At 45.4% G+C, this 16,437-nt stretch overlaps 2 protein-coding genes across 2 annotated transcripts in view; both read right to left on the bottom strand.

Annotated features, from left to right (window-relative positions):
• Positions 1–2,229: 2,229 nt before the first annotated feature.
• LOC133665164 (uncharacterized) lies at positions 2,230–3,411 on the bottom strand. The gene has a single exon (XM_062070393.1). It carries the CDS (start codon positions 3,400–3,402, stop codon positions 2,494–2,496), a length of 909 nt encoding a protein of 302 aa, XP_061926377.1. The 5' UTR covers positions 3,403–3,411; the 3' UTR covers positions 2,230–2,493.
• A 2,696-nt stretch (positions 3,412–6,107) lies between these two features.
• Positions 6,108–16,437, bottom strand: part of ankrd33bb (ankyrin repeat domain 33Bb) — a 16,707-nt gene continuing 6,377 nt past the window's right edge. The window contains exons 3-5 of the mRNA XM_062070390.1: positions 12,040–12,180; positions 11,808–11,971; positions 6,108–6,764 (exon numbers count right to left, since the gene is read on the bottom strand). Coding sequence (XP_061926374.1) covers positions 6,108–6,764; positions 11,808–11,971; positions 12,040–12,180 — 962 coding nt within the window. The remainder of the gene's footprint in view (positions 6,765–11,807; positions 11,972–12,039; positions 12,181–16,437) is intronic.

Raw genomic sequence — 16,437 nt, 5'->3', positions numbered from 1 at the left:
TGGCTTTTACAATCTTTATCTTCATCATTTATTTCAACTTTATGTTATTCAAGTATGACATTTTTAAATGTAATTAATTTCATTGACAAGCAATTCTATTATGGTCATACTCTTGTTTGCTAGCGGCTAGGATTTCAGTACTATTGAAGATCTTTGCTCCTTCTCAATATTCTTTTCACAAAATACAACCAATAGTGCGTTAATGTTAAATCTTACTTGTGAAAAGTAATCCCCCGATTCCGATTTTCAACAGTCCGCTCATTTGAGCAGGAAAACGCTGAACACCATCTTTGTTTTCTACCTGTCGACTGTCAGTTTAGCATCTTTGTTTTCTACCTGTCGACTGTCAGTTTAGCATCTTTGTTTTCTACCTGTCGACTGTCAGTTTAGCATCTTTGTTTTCTACCTGTCGACTGTCAGTTTAGCATCTTTGTTTTCTACCTGTCGACTGACAGTTTAGCATCTTTGTTTTCTACCTGTCAACTGTCAGTTTAGCATCTTTGTTTTCTACCTGTCAACTGTCAGTTTAGCATATTTGTTTTCTACCTGTCGACTGTCAGTTTAGCATCTTTGTTTTCTACCTGTCGACTGTCAGTTTAGCATCTTTGTTTTCTACCTGTCAACCGTCAGTTTAGCATCTTTGTTTTCTACCTGTCAACCGTCAGTTTAGCATCTTTGTTTTCTACCTGTCAACTGTCAGTTTAGCATCTGTTTTCTACCTGTCGACTGTCAGTTTAGCATCTTTGTTTTCTACCTGTCAACTGTCAGTTTAGCATCTTTGTTTTCTACCTGTCAACTGTCAGTTTAGCATCTTTGTTTTCTACCTGTCAACTGTCAGTTTAGCATCTTTGTTTTCTACCTGTCAACTGTCAGTTTAGCATCTTTGTTTTCTACCTGTCGACTGTCAGTTTAGCATCTTTGTTTTCTACCTGTCGACTGTCAGTTTAGCATCTTTGTTTTCTACCTGTCGACTGTCAGTTTAGCATCTTTGTTTTCTACCTGTCGACTGTCAGTTTAGCATCTTTGTTTTCTACCTGTCGACTGTCAGTTTAGCATCTTTGTTTTCTACCTGTCGACTGTCAGTTTAGCATCTTTGTTTTCTACCTGTCGACTGTCAGTTTAGCATCTTTGTTTTCTACCTGTCAACTGTCAGTTTAGCATCTTTGTTTTCTACCTGTCAACTGTCAGTTTAGCATCTTTGTTTTCTACCTGTCAACTGTCAGTTTAGCATCTTTGTTTTCTACCTGTCAACTGTCAGTTAAGGCTGCTCGCCGGCTCCTCATCACCACTTCAAGATGGCGGCCCAATGTCTCGCGTCACAGCAGCCAATGCTTCGTCTACTCATAACATGTCTATGGGCAACACCATTAAAAACAAAATTAATTGGACAAAAATGTGGAAGTACTACGGCAAGTCCATTAAGACAACCCTTAAGGGACAAAAACGTAGTATACATATTATAATTATACAAAAATATAATAAGTGTGTACATTTTACTTTTCATTTATAGCAAAGAGTGTACGTCCAAACAATTTGTGGTTTATAAACCCAACTCCTGTAAGTGTTTGGACAATGATAGTTAAAAAAAAATAGCTTTTACGGCATACACAATACATACCTTAATTGTTTCCAAACGGCGCCTGTAACACGGCAGTAAAACGGACGATCAAACAAAACAGAAGTCATGGTCACGGACCCACTAGCTGCGCAAGCTAGCTCTCCAATCAGCTAAACAGACTCAGTAACTCCACGGTGACGTTTTGGTGAATTTGCGAAATTAGAACCATACAAAAAGAATGCCATTGTGAGTTAATAATACTAACAGACGTGTTAGCATATTAGCTAATTGATTACATTATGATAGCACATACACATATGCATGAAAACACTCCTACAGACATCACACATGGGACGCTTTAGTAAGTAAGAATTGTTTTAGTTATATTGTAAAACTTGGGAGTTGTGAATGAAGAATTCATACGAGTAGAGACGCTTTGGACGGCTAGAGGACAAAGCAGCACTTGTACTTCCGGTTGAAAGCACCAAATGGAAGGACACAGCAGCACAAATAGTAACAGTAACTTATTTTGTATATTTGCTTGTTTTGGGTTTTTTAAACTATTTGCATAATGGCCGTCAGCAAAGAAAAATCCATAAACTATCTGCACCGTTTTATAAGTCGCAAGGTTCAAAGTGTAGGAAAAAAGTAGTTTAGAATTTACGGAAGATAGCTTTATTGTCATTGTAAAAACAAATTACACAGTTTCCTAACTCTACTTTGGCATCAGAATATTTTTCCCTGAGGAAAAAGAGCGTTTGGTTTTATGGGGCAGCCATGTTGTGTACCCATAAAGTAAACATGTCTTTAGTTTGTCTTCTTTCACGTCCGATATCTTCACTTGTTTGACAAATACTTCCAATTTCAAGTGAAACTGTCAATCCGCCAGCTTCTGGGCTTGCTGCCCGCGGACCAGAACCGACAGTAGCTCTGAGTTATCTGCCCACGCTGGAATGGGCTTCGTACTCCTTGATGATCTCAAAGTGGTCCAGCATGAAGGCGTGGATCTTCTCCAACTGCTTCTCCGTCTCGTTCAAAGCCACGCCTTGCTTATCGCCGACCTTGCCGCCGATCAGCTCGTAGAGGCTGAGGATGGACATCTTGATCTGCGCCAGCAGGTTCAGTTTTCTCGAGGCGGTGTCCTCGATGCGTTTCCACTCCTTGAACCAGTATTCCACCCGGATCTTGGATTCGAACAGTTCGGGCATGAGCTGGGTCAGCTCCATGTCCAGTTCCTGCCTCTCCATCTCGTACTGCTTCTGCAGAGACTGCTGGGTTTTCCTCTGCTGGTTGGTTTTCTCGTACGCTTCGCCTTCCCGCTGAGAGAGCTGGTCCTCGATGTTGTGCAGACTCTCGATGTGGTGAGTCAGCGCTTCCTCGTCTTCAAAGAGTGTCATGCCCACCAGCTTCTGCATGAACTGCTGGTAGATGGTGTGCGTGTGGACCACGTCTTGGCGCTCTTGCTTCCTCTGCCTGAGCTCCGCACACTCCACAGTCAGGCTCTTGATCTCCTCCTCCTTGTTGTACACCTTGGTCATCTCCTTCTCCACTTTGTCCGTGGCTTCGTCCACAACCGCGTCCGCCTTAAAGGGCTCCCTGCTTAAGAACAGATCCTCCACCACATTTATATCCTGGAGGAGCTCACTCTCGCGCACTTTCAGAACGTCCAGCTGTTGTTGGAGATCGTCCGACTGGGCCTCCAGATCCTTCTCCTCGCGTCGGATGAGGATCTCCTTGAAAATGCCATCCCAGTCCGGGGAGCGCTTGTTCGCCAGCGCCTGCGAATGTTGCCTTGTGTTTGCGTGAGTGGACTTCACTTTCACCTTTGGAACCTTGTTGGACATTACCCCCGCTGGACTGGAATATTCGACACGAAGTACAGCTCAAGAGGATCCTCTTGACCTGAACTCGCCAAGATCACGTAGCAACACCTATGCATCACTTTATGTCATCCTCTTTGCCCACGCTTATGTAATCACGTTCCTTGTTACACCATAGTGATGACTCAAATGTGACATCACATTTTAGTGACATCACAGGCCAGAGACACTCAACCAAACTGTTTCTTAGGGGCCACATTTCCAGAAAACTAAGGACCGTACTTCTCCCTTCACTGTAAGTCTTATTTTGTATATTCCAGAACCATCCATCCATCTTCTTCCGCTTATCCGAGGTCGGGTGGCTCGGGAAACAGCCTAAGCAGAGAAGCCCAGACTTCCCTCTCTCCAGCCACTTGGTCCAGCTCCTCCCAGGGATCCTGAGGCGTCCCCAGGCCAGCCGGGAGACATAGTCTTCCCATAATGTCCTGGGTCTTCCCCGTAGCCTCCTACCTGTCGGACGTGTACTAAACACCTCCCTCGGGGAGCGTCCGGGTGGCATCCTGACCAGATGCCCGAACCACCTTCTCTGGCTCTTCTTCTTCTGTCGTGTGTCTTTAGACTTGCAGCTCTGTTGAGGCGAGCCAGGTCAATGTGTCATCGTCCAGGTCAATCAGACCTTGTTCGCCATTCGGTGGCCGGTGTTTGGGGCAACTAGTGACTATGTGTTCTACTGTCTGGACTGGGTCCCCACACTCGCAGGAGGCACTATCCGCAAGTCCCCACCTCTTCATCGGCTACTGCTTCCGGGGCAGTTCCTGGCCAGAGACGTCTGTGGGGTCGTCGATGTAGTGGTGCAGCCTAGATGGTTCTGCTAACTTCCCCTGTTCTCTCCATCTCGTCTTGACCCAGGTGGCCTGACTATGTGCTCTACTGTCTGGACTGGGTCCCCACACTCGCAGGAGACACTATCCGCAAGTCCCCACCACTTCATCGCCGCTCCGTAGCCGGTCCTCAAGCGGTTGAGGGTTGTCCACTGCTTCCGGGGCAGTTCCTGGCCGGAGACGTCTGTGGGGTCGTCGATGTAGTGGTGCAGCCTAGATGGTTCTGCTAACTTCCCCTGTTCTCTCCATCTGGTCTTGACCCAGGTGGCCTTGGAAGTATCAGCTGATGTGCTGACGTCGTGGTGTTTCTGTGACGATCTTATGGAGGAGGTGGGATTCGCTGGTCTGTGCCTTTCGGGAGAGGGCCAGTGTGGCTGCTTCTCATCTGATGTTTGCCGGGGTGAACATCTCCATGTGGAGGAGCAGCAGCTGAACTTTGAGATCCTCCCGGATGACAAAGCTTCTCACCCTATCTCTAAGGGAGAGTCCCGCCACCCGACCGAGGAAACTCATTTCGTCCGCTTGTACTCCATTGACAACTCATCAGGTTCCCCCTCTCCCCAGGTCAAGAGTCTGGGTGTCATCCTGGATAGCACTTTATCATTCAAGTCCCATATCAACAAAGTCACTCGGGCAGCATACTTCCTTCTACGCAATATCTCTGGCCTACGTCCATCTCTCTCCCTCAGCAGCGCTGAAATTCTGGTTCACACCCTGGTCACATCCTGTTTGGACTACTGTAATTCTATACTCTTTGGTTTACCTGACAAGTCCATCCATAAACTACAACGGGTTAAAAACTCTGTGTCATTACTAGAACCCCCTCCTTTAGTCACATAAAACCTGTCCTCAAGCAACTCCATTGGCTCCCCATTAAGTATGGCATCCACTACAAGATCCTTCTCCTCACATTTAAGGCCATCAACAATCTTGCCCCTCCGCATCTCCTTCATATCAAGACACCCTCCCGTTCTCTCAGGTCTACTTCCTCCCACCTACACGCCTGGTTACCATGGGGTCAAGAGTCACTCAGCCCACCCACCTCTGGAACTCTTTTCCCTTGGACATTCCACACTTCTCTTCCATTGCCACCTTCAAAACATATATTTTTTAAACTATCTTACTCATGTTAGTTAGTTGCCTCTGTCAGAACAATTGTATGCAAGTTATCACAAAACTTTCTGTTCCCACGGGTTCCCGGCGAGGAGACAAAAGCTGTCTTTGATCTTACCAAGCAAAAGGCTTGTAAAACTCCACTGTGTACAATGGGAAGCGACATGAAGGTGTCGGTTTCTTTGATCTATTGTGATCCACAGGAAGATCTTGTCTTGACCCGAGATCTACAAAGCGGAGAGGAAGCAGGACCTGACGCAAGTTCCAGGCATCTTTTCTTTGAACTGTTTTGTGACCGAGGGCAACAGCTATTTACGACCCTCTCTCCCCTTAGAAACAGCTGTTGCCATGTAATCAGGGAAAGTCCAAATAAAAAAGGAGGCGTGCAATCCTTTCATCAGAGCGTGCTGGAAGACTGTCCAAGAGTACAGCACAGACGTTTCTCCTCATTGAGCTAAATTGAATCCTGTCTCTGTTTAATTCCTTGCTTCTTGTCTGTTTAATAGATGTCATCGGTGTTTGAGCCTAACAGCCTCCATGTCACTTCTCATATGCACTCTTATTATGTAAGGTGCCCATAACTAAAATTAATTATTATTATTATTAAAAAGCATTGCTTTTAGTGAAATCCAGTTCGACCTTTGAAGAGCCTTTTTATTAGGATTAAGTGCACGATGGGCAGTTCATGCTGCAGGGAAGGACTCAACAAGGCAACCATGTCAACAAAGTCCTGCCTCATCTTCTCCTGGTCATCGGTAAAAGTCTCTGTCTCTCCTCCCTCTTCCTCTCCACCTTCTTCATCTTGTAGTTCCACTTTGGGATCTGCAGCTGTTGGTAGTTCTGAGTCCGTCGCAGTTTTTCCGGTATGAAGGAAGGAGCCGGCGCCTTGCAGAGCCTCACCTTGGGCACCACGATGCCCGGCCGCACGCTGCTCCTCCTCAACAGGTGGAGGGGCAGCAGACTGGCCCGCCTCATGGCCACCGAGGACGCCGCCGCCGCCATGTCCGTCAGAATCTGAGGTTGGAGGCTGGCCCGGCGATCCCTGGCCTTGGGGATGAGGAGGACGCGGGAGTTCTGGAAGAAGGTCTTGTAGTGGTTCAGTCTCTCGGGGCCCAGGTTCTTAAGGTCGGCCAGCCGTTGTTTCCTGAGGATATCCTGCACCGCGTAGCGCCGTTTCCCCAGGCAGGGGGGGCTCCCCGGGCACACGGTGCGACAGGCGGTGGCGACGACCGGACTGCTGAGACCGGTGGTGATTCTGACCATGTGTTCCAGAACGCCGTCATCCAGAGGGTTGACCTTGTTGCTGAGGTAAAATCTGAAAGGGCAACAGGACAGGAGGCCCACCAGACGCTTGCAGCAGGACTTGGGCTCTTGGGCCTGGGACACCAAATCCTGCAGAGGACAAAACAGATTCTTGTTCAAAGAAAAAAAAAAATGGAGGATTTCATTGCACCAATTTAGCCTGGAGGCCATGTGTGACCTGCCTGGTCCGGACTCTGCTTCCATTCTGTCCGAGGCTGGAGCGCTAGGCATCGAGCTAAAAGCCCCAGCTGTCAACTCGATGTCCAGCGCCAACTCTGAAGGCAGGGGTGTCACTCCTTTTCATTGAGGGCCATGTCGCTAACGTAAGACATGACGTGGTAGACCACTTTAATGACATGATGAACCACTTTAATGATGTGGCAGACCACTTTTAAGTGACGGACCGGGGTAAACCATGTGGCGGACCACTTTAAGTGACGGACCGGGGTAAACCATGTGGCGGACTACTTTAAGTGACGGAACGGGGTAAACGATGTGGCGGACCACTTTAAGTGACGGACCGGGGTAAACGATGGGGCGGACCACTTTAAGTGACGGACCGGGGTAAACGATGTGGCGGACCACTTTAAATGACGGACCGGGGTAAACGATGTGGCGGACCACTTTAAGTGACGGACCGGGGTAAACGATGTCGCGGACTACTTTAAGTGACGGACCGGGGTAAACGATGTGACGGACTACTTTAAGTGACGGACCGGGGTAAACGATGGGGCGGACCACTTTAAGTGACGGACCGGGGTAAATGATGTGGCGGACCACTTCAAATGACGGACCGGGGTAAAAGATGTGGCGGACTACTTTAAGTGACGGACCGGGGTAAACGATGTGGCGGACTACTTTAAGTGACGGACCGGGGTAAACGATGTGGCGGACCACTTTAAATGACGGACCGGGGTAAACGATGTGGCGGACCACTTCAAATGACGGACCGGGGTAAACGATGTGGCGGACTACTTTAAGTGACGGACCAGGGTAAACGATGTGGCGGACCACTTTAAGTGACGGACCGGGGTAAACGATGGGGCGGACCACTTTAAGTGACGGACCGGGGTAAACGATGTGGCGGACCACTTTAAGTGACGGACCGGGGTAAACGATGTGGCGGACCACTTTAAGTGACGGACCGGGGTAAACGATGTGGCGGACCACTTTAAGTGACGGACCGGGGTAAACGATGTGGCGGACCACTTTAAGTGACGGACCGGGGTAAACGATGGGGCGGACCACTTTAAGTGACGGACCGGGGTAAACGATGTGGCGGACCACTTTAAGTGACGGACCGGGGTAAACGATGGGGCGGACCACTTTAAGTGACGGACCGGGGTAAACGATGGGGCGGACCACTTTAAGTGACGGACCGGGGTAAAAGACGTGGCGGACCACTTTAAGTGACGGACCGGGGTAAACGATGTGGCGGACCACTTTAAATGACGGACCGGGGTAAACGATGTGGCGGACCACTTTAAGTGACGGACCGGGATAAACGATGTGGTGGACCACTTTAAGTGACGGACCGGGGTAAATGATGTGGCGGACCACTTCAAATGACGGACCGGGGTAAAAGATGTGGCGGACTACTTTAAGTGACGGACCGGGGTAAACGATGTGACGGACCGGGGTAAACGATGTGGCGGACCACTTTAAATGACGGACCGGGGTAAACGATGTGGCGGACCACTTTAAGTGACGGACCGGGATAAACGATGTGGTGGACCACTTTAAGTGACGGACCGGGGTAAATGATGTGGCGGACCACTTTAAATGACGGACAGGGTAAACGATGGTGCGGACCACTTCAAATGACGGACCGTGGTAAACGATGTGGCGGACCACTTTAAATGACGGACCGGTGTAAACGCTGAACCTTCGCTTCGTTGAACCTACTGCTTCTTACCCTAATGTAATGAAGGATTGCGGCCCCTAGGTGTCACCAGATCACAAATAAACACTTGATCAAACCTTTGCTAACATTCCACACTGCAAAATAATAAAGCGATTCCTGCTGATGTGGTAAAGGATTAATATTGATATCAGCCAACACTCAAGGCGGAAGTGACATAGTATGGTAGTATGGGGACAGTCCTATGAATGAAAGGGGGACAGTCCTATGATGAAAGGGGGAAAGTCCTATGAATGAAAGGGGGAAAGTCCTATGAATGAAAGGGGGAAAGTCCTATGAATGAAAGGGGGACAGTCCTATGAATGAAAGGGGGACAGTCCTATGATGAAATGGGGACAGTCCTATGAATGAAAGGGGGAAAGTCCTATGAATGAAAGGGGGAAAGTCCTATGAATGAAAGGGGGACAGTCCTATGAATGAAAGGGGGACAGTCCTATGATGAAATGGGGACAGTCCTATGAATGAAAGGAACAAAGTAGTATGGGGACAGTCCTATGAATGAAAGGGGGACAGTCCTATGAATGAAAGGGGGACAGTCCTATGATGAAATGGGGACAATCCTATGAATGAAAGGAACAAAGTAGTATGGGGACAGTCCTATGAATGAAAGGGGGACAGTCCTATGATGAAATGGGGACAGTCCTATGAATGAAAGGAACAAAGTAGTATGGGGACAGTCCTATGAATGAAAGGGGGACAGTCCTATGAATGAAAGGGGGACAGTCCTATGAATGAAAGGGGGACAGTCCTATGAATGAAAGGGGGACAGTCCTATGAATGAAAGGGGGACAGTCCTATGAATGAAAGGAACAAAGTAGTATGGGGACAGTCCTATGAATGAAAGGGGGACAGTCCTATGAATGAAAGGGGGACAGTCCTATGAATGAAAGGGGGACAGTCCTATGAATGAAATGGGGACAGTCCTATGAATGAAAGGAACAAAGTAGTATGGGGACAGTCCTATGAATGAAAGGGGGACAGTCCTATGATGAAATGGGGACAGTCCTATGAATGAAAGGGGGACAGTCCTATGAATGAAAGGGGGACAGTCCTATGATGAAATGGGGACAGTCCTATGAATGAAAGGAACAAAGTAGTATGGGGACAGTCCTATGAATGAAAGGGGGACAGTCCTATGAATGAAAGGGGGACAGTCCTATGATGAAATGGGGACAATCCTATGAATGAAAGGAACAAAGTAGTATGGGGACAGTCCTATGAATGAAAGGGGGACAGTCCTATGATGAAATGGGGACAGTCCTATGAATGAAAGGAACAAAGTAGTATGGGGACAGTCCTATGAATGAAAGGGGGACAGTCCTATGAATGAAAGGGGGACAGTCCTATGATGAAAGGGGGACAGTCCTATGAATGAAAGGAACAAAGTAGTATGGGGACAGTCCTATGAATGAAAGGGGGACAGTCCTATGATGAAAGGGGGACAGTCCTATGAATGAAATGGGGACAGTCCTATGAATGAAAGGAACAAAGTAGTATGGGGACAGTCCTATGAATGAAAGGGGGACAGTCCTATGAATGAAAGGGGGACAGTCCTATGAATGAAAGGGGGACAGTCCTATGATGAAAGGGGGACAGTCCTATGAATGAAAGGAACAAAGTAGTATGGGGACAGTCCTATGATGAAAGGGGGACAGTCCTATGAATGAAATGGGGACAGTCCTATGAATGAAAGGAACAAAGTAGTATGGGGACAGTCCTATGAATGAAAGGGGGACAGTCCTATGATGAAAGGGGGACAGTCCTATGAATGAAAGGGGGACAGTCCTATGAATGAAAGGGGGACAGTCCTATGATGAAAGGGGGACAGTCCTATGAATGAAATGGGGACAGTCCTATGAATGAAAGGAACAAAGTAGTATGGGGACAGTCCTATGAATGAAAGGGGGACAGTCCTATGATGAAAGGGGGACAGTCCTATGAATGAAAGGGGGACAGTCCTATGAATGAAAGGGGGACAGTCCTATGATGAAAGGGGGACAGTCCTATGAATGAAAGGGGGACAGTCCTATGAATGAAAGGAACAAAGTAGTATGGGGACAGTCCTATGAATGAAATGGGGACAGTCCTATGAATGAAAGGAACAAAGTAGTATGGGGACAGTCCTATAAATGAAAGGGGGACAGTCCTATGAATGAAAGGGGGACAGTCCTATGAATGAAAGGGGGACAGTCCTATGATGAAAGGGGGACAGTCCTATGAATGAAAGGGGGACAGTCCTATGAATGAAAGGGGGACAGTCCTATGAATGAAAGGGGGACAGTCCTATGATGAAAGGGGGACAGTCCTATGAATGAAAGGGGGACAGTCCTATGAATGAAAGGGGGACAGTCCTATGAATGAAAGGGGGACAGTCCTATGAATGAAAGGGGGACAGTCCTATGAATGAAAGGAACAAAGTAGTATGGGGACAGTCCTATGAATGAAAGGGGGACAGTCCTATGAATGAAAGGAACAAAGTAGTATGGGGACAGTCCTATGAATGAAATGGGGACAGTCCTATGAATGAAAGGAACAAAGTAGTATGGGGACAGTCCTATAAATGAAAGGGGGACAGTCCTATGAATGAAAGGGGGACAGTCCTATGAATGAAAGGAACAAAGTAGTATGGGGACAGTCCTATAAATGAAAGGGGGACAGTCCTATGAATGAAAGGGGGACAGTCCTATGATGAAAGGGGGACAGTCCTATGAATGAAAGGGGGACAGTCCTATGAATGAAAGGGGGACAGTCCTATGATGAAAGGGGGACAGTCCTATGAATGAAAGGGGGACAGTCCTATGAATGAAAGGGGGACAGTCCTATGAATGAAATGGGGACAGTCCTATGAATGAAAGGAACAAAGTAGTATGGGGACAGTCCTATAAATGAAAGGGGGACAGTCCTATGAATGAAAGGGGGACAGTCCTATGAATGAAAGGAACAAAGTAGTATGGGGACAGTCCTATAAATGAAAGGGGGACAGTCCTATGAATGAAAGGGGGACAGTCCTATGATGAAAGGGGGACAGTCCTATGAATGAAAGGGGGACAGTCCTATGAATGAAAGGGGGACAGTCCTATGAATGAAAGGAACAAAGTAGTATGGGGACAGTCCTATGAATGAAAGGGGGACAGTCCTATGAATGAAATGGGGACAGTCCTATGAATGAAAGGAACAAAGTAGTATGGGGACAAATGAAAGGGGCCCATCACCTCCAGCAGGGGCCACTCCAGGCTGAAGCAGTCACAGAACTGCTCGGCACACGGCTTCATCATGAGGCGGTACATCAGGTTGGCGGTCTCGTAGCGGCCCGTGAACAGAGCCCACTCTCTGGGCGTCATCTTGCGCCCGCCGTCCCGGGCTTGGACGTCGCCTCCTGCAAACATGAACCCACGTGGTTTCGCTGCGTCGGCGTCAATGTCAGCGGCGGCGGCGGCGTCTTACCGGCCAGCATGATCATGCGGCAACAGTCGGCCCGACCCTGCATGGCCGCCTTCATCAAGGCTGTGAAGCCGTGACAGTTCCTCCTCTCGATGTCCAGTCCACTGAAGTAGTTGAGCAGGAAGTAGGAGATGATCACGTGACCTGCACGGCACACGAGAACAAGATCTGTGAATAGTTGACCATTAAAAATGTCCATTAGTTTGGCACTAAATATATTACTGCACAAATGATACAGTCAAACTTGACTACAACTCCCAAAAACAACAAAAATGTTTGCTATTCAACAAAGAAATGTCCAAAGAAAGTCAAGGTCTTAAGTATTTATGTGAGATCTCAAACAACCAAGTTACAGAGAAGCGAGTCAACGCTGCTTAGAGGGAAGGAAAGAAACAAAGTGTGAGAAAGAAACCTCCAGACCCTTGTAGCGGCCTTAAGTAAGTGAAGACAGCGGAGGAGGGGCTGGGGTGGAATGGCGGGAAGAGGATGAGGGGGAAAAAAAGTCTGTTTGTGAACAGGAACGGTTTAAACATCATAAAAGGCAGTAATACAGCATCAATCACACAAACCATTAAAAGGCAGCAATACAGCATCAATCACACAAACCATTAAAAGGCAGCAATACAGCATCAATCACATAAGAAACCCATTTGAAAAGTTACGTTTTGATCAAAAGACAAATAAAGCATAAATGAGTGATCTTTGGCATCACAACAGTCCTTGTTTCATGATTTAGGGACGTGCGTGTTATAACCGGGTCGCATGGTAGGGAGGTCGTGTTGCCTGGGATGCGGAAAGTCAGGCAGGAGACTCAGTGTGCAGGTGAAAGTCTTTTGATCCACCCAGATAATGCAAACATCCAAAATAGGAATTTTTGCTATTCAACAAAGAAATGTCCAAAGAAAGTCAAGGTCTTAAGTATTTATGTGAGATCTCAAACAGCCGGGTTACAGAGAAGCGAGTCTACGCTGCTTAGAGGGAAGGAAGGAAACAAGAAACCTCGTATTGGCCTGAAGTATGTGAAGACAGCGGAGGAGGGGCTGGGGTGGAAAGGCGGGAAGAGGATGGGAGAAAAAAAGTTTAAAAAAGGTTTAAACATCATAAAAGGCAGTAATACAGCATCAAGCACACAAACCATTAAAAGGCAGTAATACAGCATCAATCACACAAACCATTAAAAGGCAGCAATACAGCATCAATCACATTTGAAATCCATTTGAAAAGTTACGTTTTGTCAAAAGACAAATACAATATAAATGAGTGATCTTCGGCATCACAACAGTCCTTGTTTCATGATTTAGGGACGTTACCATGAATTGATTAACGTGGACCCCGACTTATACAAGTTGAAAAACGTATTCGGGTGTTACCATTTATGTACTGTGCTGTGCAATCTACTAATAAAAGTTTCAATCAATCAATCAAACGTGTGCGTTATAACCGGGTCGCACGGTAGGGATTTGATTTTTGTTTTTTCCCCATTGGCTGGTTGCCACAACAACCCACTAGTCTTCCTGGGGTCCACAAACTCAATACAATGACAAGTAAAAGCATATAATTATAACTACACAATACAGAAACAAATACAAGCAAGAGGATGGGAGGGGAAAAAATGTCTGATTGTGAACAAGAACGGTTTAAACATCATAAAAGGCAGTAATACAGCATCAATCACACAAACCATTAAAAGGCAGTAATACAGCATACATCACACAAACCATTAAAAGGCAGTAATACAGCATCAATCACACTAACCATTGAAAGGCAGTAATACAGCATCAATCACACTAACCATTAAAAGGCAGTAATACAGCATCAATCACACTAACCATTAAAAGGCAGTAATACAGCATCAATCACACAAACCATTAAAAGGCAGTAATACAGCATCAATCACACTAACCATTAAAAGGCAGTAATACAGCATCAATCACACTAACCATTAAAAGGCAGTAATACAGCATCAATCACACTAACCATTAAAATGCAGTAATACAGCATCAATCACACTAACCATTAAAAGGCAGTAATACAGCATCAATCACACTAACCATTAAAAGGCAGTAATACAGCATCAATCACACTAACCATTAAAAGGCAGTAATACAGCATCAATCACACTAACCATTAAAATGCAGTAATACAGCATCAATCACACTAACCATTAAAAGGCAGTAATACAGCATCAATCACACTAACCATTAAAAGGCAGTAATACAGCATCAATCACACTAACCATTAAAAGGCAGTAAAACAGCATCAATCACACTAACCATTAAAAGGCAGTAATACAGCATCAATCACACTAACCATTAAAAGGCAGTAATACAGCATCAATCACACTAACCATTAAAAGGCAGTAATACAGCATCAATCACACTAACCATTAAAAGGCAGTAATACAGCATCAATCACACTAACCATTAAAAGGCAGTAATACAGCATCAATCACACTAACCATTAAAAGGCAGTAATACAGCATCAATCACACTAACCATTAAAAGGCAGTAATACAGCATACATCACACAAACCATTAAAAGGCAGTAATACAGCATCAATCACACTAACCATTAAAAGGCAGTAATACAGCATCAATCACACAAACCATTAAAAGGCAGTAATACAGCATAAATCACACAAACCATTAAAAGGCAGCAATACAGCATCAATCACATAAACCCATTTGAAAAGTTATGTTTTCATCAAAAGACAAATAAAATATAAATGAGTGATCTTCGGCATCACAACAGTCCTTGTTTCCTACGTGCAGGTAAAAGTCTTTTGATCCACCAAGATAATGCAAACATCTAAAAAGGAGACCATACTTAAGGACAATGAAAAAAATTGCTTTTTTTTGCCTGTGCCCGCTTCCTAAAATTAGACTTAACATGAAAAGTTGTTTTCAAAAATACATAATTGGGTTAAATAATATAATTAAAATGTGTTTCCACTTAGTCCTGTTAACCCAACACAGGAAGTTGCATCATTCGGATGGTCTGCAGGCCATTAGGGCCAAAAGTAAGTGTACAAAAAAGGAAATATCAGACTAAGAGCTTAAAGGCCTACTGAAAGCCACTACTAGCGACCACGCAGTCTGATAGTTTATATATCAATGATGACATCTTAACATTGCAACACATGCCAATACGGCCGGGTTAACTTATAAAGTGACATTTTAAACTTCCCAGGAAACTTCCGCTTGAAAATGTCGCGGTATGATGACGTATGCGCGTGACGTCACGAGGTTAAGGGAAGTGTTTGGACCCAATTCAAATAGCTCTTGTTTTCTTCCACAAAATTCCACAGTATTCTGGACATCTGTGTTGGTGAATCTTTTGCAATTTGTTTAATGAACAATGGAGACTGCAAAGAAGAAAGTTGTAGGTGCGATCGGTGGAGCGGCGGACTACAGCAACACCAACACCAGGAGGTTGTGTTGTGTTTTGAGCAGGATAGCAGATGCACTACAGTGAGTAAGCCCGCCGCCGCATCTAAGTTAGCTTCTATTTTTTTAGCTTCGAAAAGCTGAATATTATTAATCGTGTATTTACATGTTCATGGTTTAATAGTATTTTTGATCTTCTGTCTATCCATCCAGTCAGGTTTTTTTTAATTTAGTTTCTATCTGCATTTGAGACTGATGCTATCACTTTGGCTACGTGGCTAGGTTAGCTTCTATTTTTTTTAGCTTCGCCAAACTGAATATTATTAATCGTGTATTTACATATTCATGGTTTAATAGTATTTTTGATCTTCTGTCTATCCATCCAGTCAGGGTTTTTTTTTATTTAGTTTCTATCTGCATTTGAGACTGATGCTATCACGTTGGCTACGTAGCTAGGTTAGCTTCTATTTTTTTTTAGCTTCGCCAAGCTGAATATTATTAATCGTGTATTTACATGTTCATGGTTTAATAGTATTTTTGATCTTCTGTCTATCCATCCAGTCAGGGTTTTTTTTATTTAGTTTCTATCTGCATTTGAGACTGCTATGCTATCACGTTGGCTACGTCGCTAGGTTAGCTTCTATTTTTTTTAGCTTCGCAAAGCTGAATATTATTAATCGTGTATTTACATGTTCATGGTTTAATAGTATTTTTGATCTTCTGTCTATCCATCCAGTCAGGTTTTTTTTTAATTTAGTTTCTATCTGCATTTGAGACTGACACTATCACGTTGGCTACGTAGCTAGGTTAGCTTCTATTTTTTTTAGCTTCGCCAAGCTGAATATTATTAATCATGTATTTACATGTTCATGGTTTAATAGTATTTTTGATCTTCTGTCTATCCATCCATCCATCCATCCATCCATTTTCTACCGCTTGTCCCTTTTGGGGTCGCGGGGGGCGCTGGAGCCTATCTCAGCTACAATCGGGCGGAAGGCGCCATCTCATCGCAGGG

Source organism: Entelurus aequoreus, linkage group LG14 (genome assembly GCF_033978785.1).
Source record: "Entelurus aequoreus isolate RoL-2023_Sb linkage group LG14, RoL_Eaeq_v1.1, whole genome shotgun sequence".
NCBI classification, from domain to species: domain Eukaryota; kingdom Metazoa; phylum Chordata; class Actinopteri; order Syngnathiformes; family Syngnathidae; genus Entelurus; species Entelurus aequoreus.
This window is presented reverse-complemented; position numbering and strand designations above follow the sequence as displayed.